Here is a 15,035-nt window from a genome sequence, read left to right on the forward strand (position 1 = left end):
CTGTGTTAGACTGCACTGTGCTCGGGATCGGCCCACCTTCCCCAGTAGTTTTGTCGTAGTAGCTCGAAATAGCAGTTCGTAGCAGCACAGCACTGTATAAACTATGCTATGCTATACCGCCTTCATGATCGAACCAGGTTGATCACGTTTTAACATTTATTCTCCGGAGTACAAATGCCGTCGTCATTTAACATAGGCCATATAGACCATATGACATATACAATGTACGTACGATCGTATACCACTTGCATGTGTGCATGTGCTCGCGCCATGCACACAGCTGCTCGATTTATACAAACCCGTTGGTTCACTTGGTAGCGCTTTGCGGAACCTTAAACAACTCTCGATAGCCAGCAACCTGCACAATGCTTCGCATAACATGGGTTCCTACAGAGCGTAAGATCTGCGCCATTTTTACCACATGTACCTACAGTCCACTTGCAGTAAAATTTGCATTGCTGGAATTTGTAATATTGACACATTAAAGTTTATTCCTAGCAGTATAAGTTATCTCTAGATACATGTGCAGAACATAAAAGAGTGTGATAACTCGGCATTACATTTGCAGTGGTCGACAAATCAAATTTTGTGGCATTAAAAATTAAATTATGTGGTTTTACGTGCCAAAACCAGTTCTGATTATGAGGCACGCCGTAGTGGGGGACTCCGGAAATTTGGACCACCTGGGGTTCTTTAACGTGCACCTAAATCTAAGTACACGGGTGTTTTTGCATTTCGCCCCCATCGAAATGCGGCCGCCGTGGCCGGGATCCGATCCCGCGACCTCGTGCTCAGCAGCCCAACACCATAGCCACTGAGCAACCACGGCGGGTAATTTTGTGACATTATTCATTTATTTATTCATTCGTTTAATTATTTATGCATGTTACTCTACGGGCTGGCGCAAAAGCAGTGAGTATAGCGACTATATGCAGCCTAAGTAGGAAAACCTAGGTTAATAATTAAGACTTTCTTTAGCAGGTTTGTGAAGCATGAAACGAATGTTTAGAGATAACCCCCTACGGAATGCCTGCACATTTGCAAGAAATTCTGACATGGGGTGGTTGCTCAGTGGCTATGGCGTTTTGCAGCTGAGCCCGATGTTGTGGGTTCGATTGTTTGGCCGCAGCGGCAGTACTTCGAATGAAGCCAGAAAGAACGCCTTTGTACTTAAATTTAGGTGCACGGTAAAGAACACCAGGTAGTCAAAATCAATTCAGGGCCTCGCATCACGGCGTCTCTCAAAGCCACTCTGTAGTTTTGGCAGCTTACACTCCACGATACAAAAAAGCAATTGCAAGCCTATCAAGTACTTTTATGACAATTAGTGTCATGCTTCACACACATTTGAAAAAGCAAGGAAGTTTTCTGTAAGACAAGTACTACATAAGTGTGTTTTCCTTGTGTCTGCTATAATACTTCCGCCGCTGTTGTGCACCGTACTACGCAAAATTTTGCGGACACTTGCCATCTGGCACACTTTGCACTTCTGACGCACCCTTTCAGATATCTTCTTCGTGGTTCCTTCTTATCGAGTGTTTCCTGATAAGCATTTAGATTTGTATGCGGAAAGGGTTACTTACTCCGTGTATGTTTTGTCGTAAGTGAACAGACGTCCAGATTTAGGCGGGACACATTCCGCATTGACCGCCGTGGTCTTGCAGTCCCACGGCTTGTGTAGGGGACATTGTTCTGTCCCGCTTTAGCATATCTAGAAGTCTAGTTTTCCCGAAATGCCAGCCTTATAGTACCGAATCCGCTGCTGAATTTCTCAGGTGGGGTGGCGCCACTTTATAAAACACTCAAGAGGCAGCCAGAAAAGCGAAGAACTGCGGAAAGTGTGGCACGGCGGTGCGATATTTTAAAGGTTGGGAAAGCGAACAGTTCGCTTGACCTTGATAGATTGGTCTGAACGGCGTTTTTTGTTCCCCTTTTTTTCTGAATAAAGTGACCTTCTGATCAATCACTCGAGAAAAAGCGAACGGTTCGCTTTCGGAAGCATTTTAATAGCGCGTTATACGAGCTATTCTTGAGTGCGTTGGATAACGAATCGGTAGCCTCGCCAAAATGCAATGACCACGCCGTCCGCCTTCATGTCTCTTGACTTGTCACGCTGGGGTGGCGGAAGCACGTCGAATAATACCGATAAAAAAGTGCAAGTTAACTAAAGAATTTGATAAATTGTTTCCCGACCTACACATAAAGTAAACTTGGAATAAATGTAGAATGTACTTTGTATCTCTGAGCCACCTCGGCCGGGATTCGATCCCGCGACCTCGTGCTCGGCAGCGCAACGCCTTAGACAACTGAGCCACCGCGGCGGGTCTCCAGCTTTTTGTTGCATGTCATTGGTTTTGTTCGTTCCATGATGACTACCAAATATCTCATCCAGCTCACCTGCGTTACTGCTCTTCTTGACTGACTGCTCTACCACTCGCACTGTGTTTTAAAGCGAAGCTGGTTTGCTGAGTTCTACGCACTTTTTCGTACCTACCTGGCCTCTAACGGCGAACGCCATAGACGCATGTTTCGACAAGCTGCATAGAACACCCTTTCTCACAGGCAAGCCAGCGTGTTGAGACGCTTGGCGCGTTTCGATCCGCAGTTGCACTATAAGAAACTGCCGCTCCAAAAACACCACGAGCGCAGCACACTATGGATCACAACTGCAATTTTGCGAAATAATATATATATATATATATATATATATATATATATATATATATATATATGTATATATATGATCTACTGCATATAAATATGTGCATATAATATCCAGCTCATCTATAGTTCACTGCAAATGAAATAATTTCTTTGTGTAACGTGCTGCTCATCAATGCTCATAGTTATTCCTAGGAAATGACACTTCATATGCACACGCATGGTTCATGAGCCAATCACCCCAAGAATGCTTCGCTTTACATAGATGGCAACTGGAGTTGAGTCCGCCCATTTTCTCTTATCTCCGAATAGCTGTGCCTTGTAACTAGTGTGTGCTTCTTTATCTCATTTTTGCAGCAAGAAGTTCCGCAACAGATTGCCGGTCTCCTTCACTGGCAATGGCCACACAGCACTGAATAAGGTATTTTGGTGACACCATCTGTGATATTCCGCGTTTTTTCTGACCCTCCATAAAAAAGCTACAGGTTTCATTTTCCACACAGTGACCTGAATTCCTTGGTAGGGGCAGTGTGATGTTTAAACGCCCGTTTCCTGGTTGTGGTTTGTGTGATGCCTATTATAATGCTTGTTAAAAAATTTAATTATGGGATATTATGTGCCGAAAAGACGATCTGATTATGAGGCACGCCGTAATGGGGGACTCCAGAAATTTGGACCACGTGCACCTCTTTCGTGCACCCTAAATCTTTCACGTGTACCTAAATATAAGCACACGAGTGTTTTCGCATTTCGCCCCTATCGAAATGCGGCCGCCGTGGCCGGGATTTGATCCCGCGACCTCGCATTTAGCAGCCCAACACCACAGTCACTTAGAAAACACGTCCGGTTCCCAGACAAGTTTCATTGGGTGAATCTGTAAGAAATCGGTGACACACATACACACACAAAAAAACATGACATGGCGTGCTGGATTAAAGTCAGAGTAGTATTTACCTGGAATACTCGGTCCATAGCTAAGACGAGTTTTGAAGAGCTGAACTGAAAAAAATATCTTATAAACACCCATTATTTGTACCGACTGCATGGACAGGTGCTGAGAAATTTTGTGCTATGAGCCGCACAGCTCTATTTCTGCACAAATATGTACGCACCTGTACAGTCTAGTGCAATTTGAGGTTATCGCGCGAGTGTGGACCGGCCTAGCGTCCCGGAAGCCTAGAGGCCCGTTTCCGAACAGTGAAAATCAAGATTTCGCAATCTTATCTCCCTCGTTGGCTGTTCCATGTTACAACAATCACTCAGACGACGATCCCGCCACCCTCTCTCTCTATTTTAAGCTTTACGTTCGTTGCATTCAAGCGACTTTTGGCTGCCTCTTCGCGGATGATAAGAAAAGCGTGCAATTCGGAGCGTCCAATTCCTGATAATACCGAAGAATACGTTACGCGCAATACCATCACTGCCCGTTTACCGAAGAAAAAAAAAAAAGGAAAAGGCGCCTTCCTCGGACGGGAGTGATCGCAGCTTACGGAACAGCGAAAAGAGTGAGGGAAGCTGGCCTGATACCCCTCTCTGCCTAAAAGGGGATGGGCCGTGGCGCTGTTCTTGGTCGACGCTCGCGCGATAACCATAGAGAAAGGAATTCAACAAGAGCGGACACTCCCATAGAGCCCAGCGGCCGAATTGACTGCAGCGTGCCAAGCCGTCGGCATCAATCACTGCCGTTTTCGGTTTTGGGCGCGCGCATTTTGAACGCTTGCTAGCACGCCGGGTGCACCCCCCCCCCCTCCCTCCTCCTTTTTTTTCAGCTGGACCGCGCACGGTCTTCGTGCGGAATCGGTTTACTATTTGGTAAAAATGATTGCGAACGATCTTAAGTCCCATCGAATCTGTGCCACGTGCAATTTCACAAAGTAGACGCAAGACTCCTTGTGAAATGAGGAAATATTTATTTTGCTCTATATTAAAGCTCGTTCCACGCTTTTTGTGCGTTCATCCAACGTTGTGACCCCAGGTAAGCAGTAGTTCCCGTATGCAGCTCCACCGGACGGCATCAGCTGAAAAAAAGTAAATCACAAGCATGTTACATTTACAAGCATGTAACAGCATGTTACAAGCATGTGTCATTTTGGTATTTCGACATAGGAATACTGCGTGTAGAGGCGAAACGTGCCAGAGCGATGAATGGGTGGCATTATATAAACAAACGGAATTCGCTTTTACATACCTACATGGCGTAGAAAATACCCGACTCATCCAGAACAATGCCATCAAATATGCAAACATCTGATTTCGAAGAATTCCCTCCAGTTCAGGGCATTATTTCATGCACTTTAGCGGCACAAGTACACGGGCGCCTTCGCGTTTCCAAAACTTGGCCTCGGGCGGCGCGACGGTACGCTACATATACAGAGACCGACGCGAGAGGCTCCCAGCCGGACCAATACCTTCCACTCGTGCTCAAGACAAATGCGTGGGTGCAAAGCCTGTTTTCAGTCCTTTAGAAGACGGAATTTTCGAATTACAAGTTTCTCATATGTTCCTCGGCGTTATCTTTTGCGCGTTCTGCCGGCGCCGGCAACACACTCCCATGTTATCACTCTTGGCAATCGCCCATCGCGTTTTCGACAGGCGTGAGTAAGGAAAGAAGGGATATGTTGTTGCGGGGCCACAAAAAAACCTCACAAACTTGTCCCTCTAAGGTTGATTACACGCCAAACTAACTTTGTCACCACGGTCGAGCTGCTTATAGCAACTGCATCACAGCGCCCTGTGCGGCCAGTGTATCTTAATAGTACCCCAAAAAGTAACTAAATTACTTTTCAGTAATGTCTGGCGTCAGAGAAAGCGGCACAAACTTCTCCTAGCAAGACGCACTAGACTACGCACCACGGCCGAGTTCGTTCTGGCTAACTGCGTCACAGCGCCCTGTGCAGCCAGTTTGCCTCAACAGAACCGAAATCAGTAACAATAATCCCCTAGGAAGCGTCGGAAACATGTCCCAGTACGATTAATTAACTCAAATAACTGTGCCAGGACGGCCGAGCTGTTTTTCGCTAACTGCGTCTTAAGTCTCAGTCCCGTGCCGTAGGCCTATAATTGCGTCGTAGACTGTGAAACAAAATTTGTCACCTTGCCGTAATCCAATAGTGCAGTGGTGTCTTGGCCCAATGCAGAAGGAACGCAAGAATACGCCGGGAGCCCAAGAAACCAGTCTACATTAAAAAAAAAAAAAAAAACATGTCGCAGTTTCGCCCGAAAGGCGAAGCATCGATTGCGATAGCAAATTAGTAGAGCGCTATTCGGAGTAGGGATAGTAGTTTTATCGGCTGCATAAACTTGGACACATTGGCTTACTAACTGAATTAACAATCGTGGTGTCAGCGCGCACAAGCAAACATGAATAGATCACACTGAATGACTGCAGCCAACGACTGTCAAAACGCTGGCAGCAAGCGCAAGTTCGCGCGGTCTATCACTTCAACGGAAACTGAGCGGCAAATGCGCAGCCCATACAAAGGTCAGAGCCGTGTGGAGATAAGAGACGGTGCGGGCGACCGCCGGGCAGAGAAGTAGTTGGCAGAAGAGAAGCTGCCCCCCCCCCTCCCTCCCTCTTCCCGTTTCTTGCTTTCGCGTGGGAGATTGAGTGGTAAGATACGCCTTTGGCGCCGGAGCACAGCGCTGCCCCGCCTCCCTCCCTCCCATACCCCGACGGCCTTTCGCGGGACGGTCGCGTTTGCTTTCCGCCGTGCGTTCGCCCTCCGTGATAGCGCGCGTACCCCGCGCGCTTTCGCTTGCGCATACGGCGCGCGGCGATGATTTTATCGCCCTTGGAATCTATACGGAACCTCACGGCGATGGCGACGGCGACGCCGACGGCAGAAATCCGGTTGAAGTGTCCATATAATTGCTATCGCAATAAAAAGGAGACAGACGGGTCGCCGTGGGCGAGCGCCCAAACGCGCGCGCCGCCGTCCTCGCTAGCTTCGGTGGAGTGTCTGGCGGATGACGCATGCATCTGGTACGTCATTGGCCTGTCGCTAGGTAACGCAACAAAAATAAGTCGCAACGTTTAAGTTCATTTATACGCAAAACGTTTTAGTTTTCGCGGCAAAGAACGAAAAAAAAAAGAAATGTCTGTTAACTTAATTTTACTTTCTTTTTTTTTATAGTCGCGGCAGCTAACGTTCGGCATCAATACTATAGCGTGACGTATTTCCTGTTGCCAGTTCTTGCCGAGTGTCCCCTCTTGTTGAATTTCTTTCGCTATGCAATAACCTTCAAATCGCTGGTGCACTGTACTTTCCCGTGGACGTACTGTGGATTCCCAGATATACTGGGATACTGGGCAATCAAGAGTAGACCAGATCGGCCGACAAACTCTCTTCCGGGACCCCAGCATGTCAGAGCCTAACCGCACTATATTTGCAGCGCACTGTTGCCCCACTGTAAAATCCTACAGGCTGTCTTGGCACGTTGTCCCTCGTCCCTCGCCTCTCCCCAAACTCACAAGTCGGCAAGGAAAATTCATACGACAAGAACAAGCGAACACATTACCTCCCCGGCGCGACTTCACCTCTTGTGCAAGCCACCGCTATGCCTCCACTCTGGAGGGCATGCAAACACCAAACACATCCTATGGACGTGTCAAGCTAAACGCATTACTTTAGTTCCTCCTTTCAGACTTACCCTCCCCCCCTCATACGGGGTGGCTGACTACAGCCTCCAGACATTAGGACCAGTGCTACATGGCTGAATATGTTCAGGACACAATTAGAAAACGCGACCAAGTCAAGAGCGGCCTGAAAACCGATCTTTACACCGCCTCACCATGTCGGGCCAAACCGAAAGCGCAGTGGTATGGGGGCACTGGACTGACGAACCGCTCCCAGGGGAACAAATGGGAAAAAGTAATGTATTTCTCTGGATGCTTTACTTTTCCCATTTGTATTTCTCATTTCTTCAAAACGTTCCTGCATAATTTTACTTCTGAGCACCACTGACGACCAACCAGTGCGTGTGTGCGCGAATTTTTTACATGGTATTTTTGAGAGATATGTTCCAAGAATATGCGAAATGAATTTTATTCGTGGAGCATTAGCTCCTTCGCTTCACTGAGTGACCAGCGGTCGTTAGCGGGCGACGGCTTAGGGACGAAATAATGAACTAATGCAAAATGCGTGCTTTCGCGGCTGTTTGGCTTGAGCACGAAGAGTGGTGGGGCATTTTCCCAAAACCAATAAAAACTAAAATCTAAACAAAGCTTTAATGGCTCACTCTCGGGCAAATTGCAAATCCCTAATTGAGCGCTAGCTTATATTAGCTGTTGTCGTGTAATTATTGGAAGAAGAGCGCGTTTCCAAATCGCAATTGGACACTTGAACACTCAGCACTCATTCTTCACGAATGCATGAAACCAGCCCCAAGTTTCTGTGTCAGCGATGCTATCCGCGGTATGATTTTCCAGAGTTTATTGCATTTTGTCGAGCTGTAATTGTATGCTGTCGTTACCTTCGGTGCTTCAGACAACTTCGATTCACATTGGGAGGACACGTAGATGACAGGCGATTATAAGCGGGACTTCCAAGCTCGAGATAGGCTGATGAATGGGCTTGACGGCAGATGTGCTAATATTCCTCCAGTCATAATATATAACATGGCGCTGCTTTATGACAGCGATAGCTTCAACAGTGCAATCTAAACAATTGCTTGAATTGGTAATATAGTTTATTGCCAAAACTTAGTTTGTTCACAATCCCGATGGACATCTGTCTCCACATATCAAGTGTCACTCGCAATGCGTCACAGCTGCAAAATTAGTCCCGGAAAAGGCTCTAGATATCGCTTTCAAACCATCTCTAGGATAGAAGAAAAATGAACACAGCAGAAATGTCTAACCTGTCGTAGGCGTCGACCTAAATGCAATTACAGCTGTTTTTTATAAGGACATCAGCCTGCTTAGAGTTCCAGCTTATTGAATACTTTGCATACAAACAAAACAGCTGTGCATGAAACATGTTTTATCAGATCCCTCATGGAGCACCTTGCTCCAGAATATTGGCAGGAGGTTGAAATCATGCGCGTGGCATGTTGGCTCTTCGGAGGTTCATCTTGAGACGAACAGACACAAGGACACGAGAAAGCACACATAGAGTAGCGCTGCGTGTGTGCATTCTATGTGTACCTTCTCGTCGCCTTGTGCCTTCTCTGCAATACAACTCGCTTGTTTCTAAATGGCATTAATGCATACGAAACGTAAATTCTAAATGCAGGTGGCGACAATAAAGGCGCCTCGCAGTGCCACCAGCAGGCTTATCAACCCGCCAAGGCCACTTGCGGGTGTCGAAAATCCCATCTTCAACCTGTCGGATGCCAAGTCGGACGACATGACCGAGGACATGAGTGAGCGAGAGACTCTACCGGACTGTCTGGACACCCCTGTCTCAAATGGAAGCATAAAAAACAATAACGGACTGCAGCAAAATGGTAGGGTGCTGCCCAACGGTAGATTGGAGCCACTTCGGAACGGAATGGTGGCACCTCTGGGCGGCCCTTCATTGCGGTGCAATGGCAAACTGCTCAGCGTCCAGTGGCCCATTGGCTCCATACCAATGAAAGTCAAGGAACTCAACTGGGAGGATGACCAGCCTAACAAGGTACGACTCGCTAGTTTTTAATGTCCAAACGACGCTTTAAGTGATGCTCTAAATGATGCCTGTTGGGCGGTCCTTTGTCTGTAGTACCTCGCTATGTCCTTGCTGTGTTCGCGATCGGAAAGTACTGTGCTATCTTCTTCACCCGTTAACACCTGTGTTTGGTGCTACTGCTGGCAGAAACTGGAGCGAGTTTGTGGGATGTATGCAAGTTTAGCAGTGACAATAAGCGTTTGTTGAACGCGACAATTGGAGGCCAATATTCGACTGGCACTCACATGTACTCTTGCGCGCTGATTTATGGACATTTGAAGGGGCAGGTGGTGGTTATTGTTCAAGGGCATCTAATAGCTATGAGAAATTACAGCAAAGCAGTAGCCTTTCCAGAGCTCTGAAAAATCTTACTGCCCTTTAAATCATGGTAGCGTCTGTGCCTGACTACGCTACATACTGTCCTGGCACTGCTGGTAGTATTATTTTACACATAAACAGCTTCTTTGCAGATATATAGGCAAACAAAAATGACTTCACTAGAGCTCATGCCCCGCGCTCTTTTGTTTCTTAACCATAAATTTTTGTCTTTGCTGGTGACAAGGTTGTGACATAGTGGATGCGTGGAAAAATACTATGCTCAGATCAGCTGACTTTATCCGTGAAATGTCATCATACTCGCTGTACAGACTGATGCACTTTGAAGAAAGCAGTTATACCGATCACTCTGCCATCTAGTGCATTCTCCTGCACTTGTGACCATGCATGTCAGTATGATAGATGGTGGATGGTGAAAATGTATAATTATGAAGTCGTCTATCAGCTCTTTATATGTGCAGCGTTTACTACTAAAATGTCAGTGCATTGCTTCTCCGCGTATTGGTCTCGTATATTTGTAACGCTAAAGAGGCATGAATAGAGCGGTGTGGATCAGAGAGCAAACGGGGATAGCCGATAGTTGACACTAAGATAAAAAATATGGAGGTTGGCATGCCATGTAATGCGTAGTGTAGAAACCGGTGGACCACTAGAGTTCCAGAGTGTGTGCCAAGGGAAGGGAAGTGCAGTCGAGGACCGCAGAAAATTAGGTGGGGTGATGAAATTAGGAAGTTTTCAGGGGCACGTTGGAATCAGCTAGCGCAAGATAGGGTAATTGTAGATCGCTGGGAGGGGCCTTCGTTTTGTAGTGGACATACAAATAGGCTGGTGATGATGATAATATTTTCAAACCGCACATCTGTAACGCTGCAAATTGCGACTACAAGCATTTTAAATAAAATTTTTGCAATACTTTATTTATTGTCGATGACGTGATATCTCTTTTATTCCCAAAAATATTTATTATAGCTAGGAGGCCGCTATTGCTGAAGTTACCTGCCTAGAGTTTCTTTCAAAATGGTAGAAAAGCAAAAAGTTTGGCTGCATGCTATACTCCTATAACACGTGAAGGCGAAAGCCTGCTGCACACTTGGTAATGCGCCGTCTTGCATCGTCGCGTTGCTGCTTTCGCAGTTTGGCTTCTTCGGTTCATTTTCGACGCTTAGCTGGGGCTTCGCGCACTCGTATAACGGGGTCAGACTCGCGCCAGCGACGTTTCTCTTTGATTTTAAGTCGCATCCTCTCAGCAGGGAATTGAAACGTATGCTGTTCTGTGTTTGTATGGGTGATTTCAATGAAAGTATGCACTGTTCGCTTCACTTTGCTGAGCGCTTCAGCCTTACGGGGCTATGAGCCATTGCATTTCTTGCTGGCTTATGGGGGTATGCGCTCTTGCTTTCGGGGGTATGAGCCATTGAGAAGGTCACGTGTTTTTTTACAGCGGAGTTGTTATACGCTAGTTTCCAGCGGATTGCTGAGTGCGTAGACCGAGCGCATGACCAAAAACTATCATCATCAGCAATGGTAGAGCGTCGTCGTCTTCTTCCACAGCTGGCTGGTTGGCGCCCCTCCGCCCAACCGCGCGAACGTACTTGTGCCACTGCTTGCGCGCTCGTTGGCTCTGTTGTGCAAAATACTGAAAACCCAATGGGTGTATCTCTTTCGCTGGTGACTTCACGCACTGCATTGGCACGTTCTCTCAGTTGCGTTCCGGCCGCCTGATGGGTAGGCCGCGTGACGTTGTCGCAACAGTCTACGTTCTTCCCGGGACGTCCAAAGGAGACCTGGAGAACGTTATGATTGACGCCTTTGGTTGGATCACCCCTGCCGACTCGACTCCCATCGTAATTGTGTGTGATTTCAGCGTAGACCTGTCTCAGCCAGACGGAAAGTGGTTCTTGGCGTATCTGTTGGAAAGGGTCAGCATTCAGTGCTATACAAACATCGGTGGAACTACCACACGTCCTCGGTCCTGCATAGACGACGTTCGAGAAGAACTTTTCCAGAGTCGTTACAGAACTCGTGGCCGTCTGCCATAGCGACCACAAAGCTATAGTCACCTTAGTGACAAAATAATAAAGACCGTAGAAAATGAAAATTCATGCGGTAAGTCTTTATTTAAATCTATATAGTTTATCACCAGATATACAGCTTCCCTGGTCATCCACCTTCACAGAGTGGAATGGCACTGAATTTTTGTACCTCTCGATTACACGCCGCGTTTCAGTACGTTGTTAGCGGGATTCCAATGAATGTATGCCCTGTTGACTTCGCTTTGGTGAGTGCTTGTAGCCTGTGCATTACGAGAGGGATGAGACATTGGATTTTTGCTTGCTTATGAGGTATGAGCCATTACTGATAGGGACTATTTTGTACCACTAAACCAGACGATGCGTTTTTTTTCCAGACCATTGGGCTATGAGCCACTTCAGGCTTTCGCCTGAAGTTGTATGCGCGATTCCAATGAATGTCTGCACTGTGCGCTTCGCTTTACTGAGCGCTTGTTGCCTGTCCATTAGGAGAGGATCCTAAGACATTGAATTTTTGCTCACATAGGGGGGTGGGGGGGTAAGAGCCATTTCTGACGATGACAATTTTTGCACCACTGAACGGGACAACGTGTATTTCAATGTCATCGGGGTATGAGCCACTTAAGGCTTTCGCCCTAATAAATACCGGAAAGATGTTGACACCTTAAATTACAGATAACTCAAAGTTGCCTTTTGCTTTTTCAGACGGCATTGGATCCGGACTTCAGTGTAACCCCACTGACAGCTGGCAACGAGTCTCCGAACCACAATGAACTCACAGTGTACTTCTAGGTCAATCGTCTTTTAAACACACCTGGTCTCAAGCCGCTCGGATGCAAGCAAAGTCACCACAGGTTTAGGAATTTGTGGAGCTGACGCACAAACTTGCGATGCGCGCAAGTCATTGTGATAAGCCTGTGAAATACCAAGCTACAAGTGCCTTCCACTTGAGATGTGACGACAACTTATGTCTTCCTTGCAAGCAACACCACACAGCCCAGCGGTGCCATCGTGGTCTTCCTCATACGCAAGAACCGTACAGCCAAGCGGTGTGTTGTGTATCAACTTTCCCAGCGTGCCGGCGCACTGTGCGCTGTGAACTGTTCTGAGGTGAAGAAAGAGAAGGGACATAAACTATTTTTGACAGAGTGTTCCATAAGTGTAGATGTCAAAGACGTTTGTAATGCATGACCTAGACGAAGTTCCCAACCGCCAACGAAACTTTCAGCAAGTACACAAAAAAGCACGTGAAACACACTGGTGCGAGCATCGCTTCCCTGCCTGGCCACGAAGAGTCGACAGCTGTGATCGAGGTCCAGATGTGTTTTCTGAAACTTGGCATGAAAACTGAGTTTCCAAAAAAAGGGAACGTCCATGTACTACGTGCAACACAGTAGAGTCGAAAGTTCCGATGCATTTCAGTGTTCTGCAACCAAAAGTCGTTCTTTTTTTCATTATGATGCCTATTAAGACAATTTTATTAGCAAGAACCTGCTACAAATCGCTTGCTGTGAATAACAGCAGCATGGATTTCTATCCGTACATGAGAGCGTTAACAAGTATCTGTATTATAAAGCGAACAGCAGAAGCACTTCTGTGCCAGATTGCTCTTAAGCAAGCCATGACATTTAGAAAGTAGCTCAGTCGTACGCTTTTAAGTGACGAAGACGTTGTGTGATTCAAACACCTTTGCCATCATGATCACAACTGAATGTTAGAATGCGCTTTTTTCTACTCAGAGTTGTTTATGTGCCAACATAGAAAATTGTACACAAGCGTGCATAAGTCCGCGCATTTATGTTCGTAAACGAAGCCAGTATTAAGTGCATTGCCGAAATACCATATGCATTGAGCCTTCCCATGGGCAGTCGGGCAAAGCCACCAGAACTGTGTGGGAAGACTCCCTCTTGATTCTGTAGCATGTTCTAAACAAGATTTCAGTTTCTTTTCTCCAAAGTAGTGATTGCTTAAATAGTGACACAATGGTTTTGTAGATAGGAAATGAGAAAAAAGAAGCAAGAAGATGATTTTTGTACATACTGTTAATAATATTGATGTGTTGTCGATTCTGCTGTGATTACTTCTCGCTATCATGCAATGTAGCTAGGAAATATTGAATTTTTTGTCTTACAATCTCGGCAGATGGATGTGTACATTTATTATTCCAGCATTTATGCAAAGCCAATCTTCCTGTTACGCCAATGTAAAGTTTTTACAGTGGGTGTTTCTGTGAAGAGCGCCACGAATTTGTAACGACCACCTGGGGCAGATGTACAATTCTACTTCTTTAACTGGATTACTCAAAGACGTGAACGATATTTTCACGAAATTTGTAAATGCATAATTCACTAATTATTAAAATTTGTTAATGACGTGTTTACCTAATTACCTTATCTCATATAATGCAAATTACAAATTGTAGCCGGGAAGTTTCAAGGCGACACTTGGAACGAATTCCCAGAATGACACCAGTTTCGAAGTATAAATTCACAAACTGCAAAGAAATACGCCTGCATTGGCACTCCAGTCATGTTTTTGCTTCAATGCATGAAACGGTGTTTCATTAGAAGATAAGTGGAATGACAGTGCATTTTTATCGCAAGCTTGATGACTGATATCTCGAAAATACAGTCATATACAGAGTTCTTTCCAAGTAGATATGCCTTGCGGTCTCGCCGTCTACAATTTGTAATTTGCAATACGTCCAAGTGGTTAGTTAAAAACGATAAGTTATGTTTAGTCATTAGTCAACGGTGCATTTCGATTTCTCGCTCAAATAAGGTCTGCATGTTGGAGTGATCCATTCAAGCACTATATGTCGTGCTATCTGCCACATGGGATTTTTATAAAAATGTGGAAGTCTACACAGAAACATGCATTACTGTTTTATATAAAAAAGCGTGCTTGTAAACGCGATCAGCGACTGTATATGATGAACGCTAGAAGATAAACTGACGTTCCGGAATTACGTATTTTACAAGCAAAATGTGATACTTCTTTCTAGAAGGTTGTAATATTAGACTAAGTTTTTTTGCGATTCTGCTGTAAGTGTACGGAAAATAACCTTGACAACTGTTCCGCCTTTGAGTCAGTTACGGTCAAGGCAGAAGCTGCAGCTCGCCAGCAGTCTTTTCAGGTAAGTCAGACGGACTGTCTCAAAATTTCAAAGTGATCGTAAATCCTTCCAGTCGCCCACTTGGATTTCGACAAGGCTGCCTCAGTAAAGATACATTGAAATAATATCATGATGCAGATACAAGGTGCCTAGACGATGAGTACTTCACATACGGACACCTGTTGAGAGCAGGGGAATGTCAACTGTTCTGTCACTGAACGGACAGGAAATAGATCAACACAACTA

The 15,035-nt window shown here is 45.9% G+C and overlaps 1 protein-coding gene across 1 annotated transcript in view; it reads left to right on the top strand.

Moving 5' to 3' along the window:
* The window catches only part of LOC119440075 (protocadherin-16-like), a 162,832-nt gene extending 148,185 nt beyond the window's left edge, over positions 1 to 14,647 (top strand). Inside the window, exons 13-15 of the mRNA XM_037705017.2 lie at positions 3,019 to 3,082; positions 8,895 to 9,278; positions 12,380 to 14,647. Of these exons, the coding sequence (XP_037560945.1) occupies positions 3,019 to 3,082; positions 8,895 to 9,278; positions 12,380 to 12,466 (535 nt within the window). The 3' untranslated portion in view covers positions 12,467 to 14,647. The remainder of the gene's footprint in view (positions 1 to 3,018; positions 3,083 to 8,894; positions 9,279 to 12,379) is intronic.
* The last annotated feature ends 388 nt before the right edge of the window (positions 14,648 to 15,035 follow it).

The sequence above is a fragment of the Dermacentor silvarum genome, chromosome 2 (genome assembly GCF_013339745.2).
Source record: "Dermacentor silvarum isolate Dsil-2018 chromosome 2, BIME_Dsil_1.4, whole genome shotgun sequence".
NCBI classification, from domain to species: Eukaryota; Metazoa; Arthropoda; class Arachnida; order Ixodida; family Ixodidae; genus Dermacentor; species Dermacentor silvarum.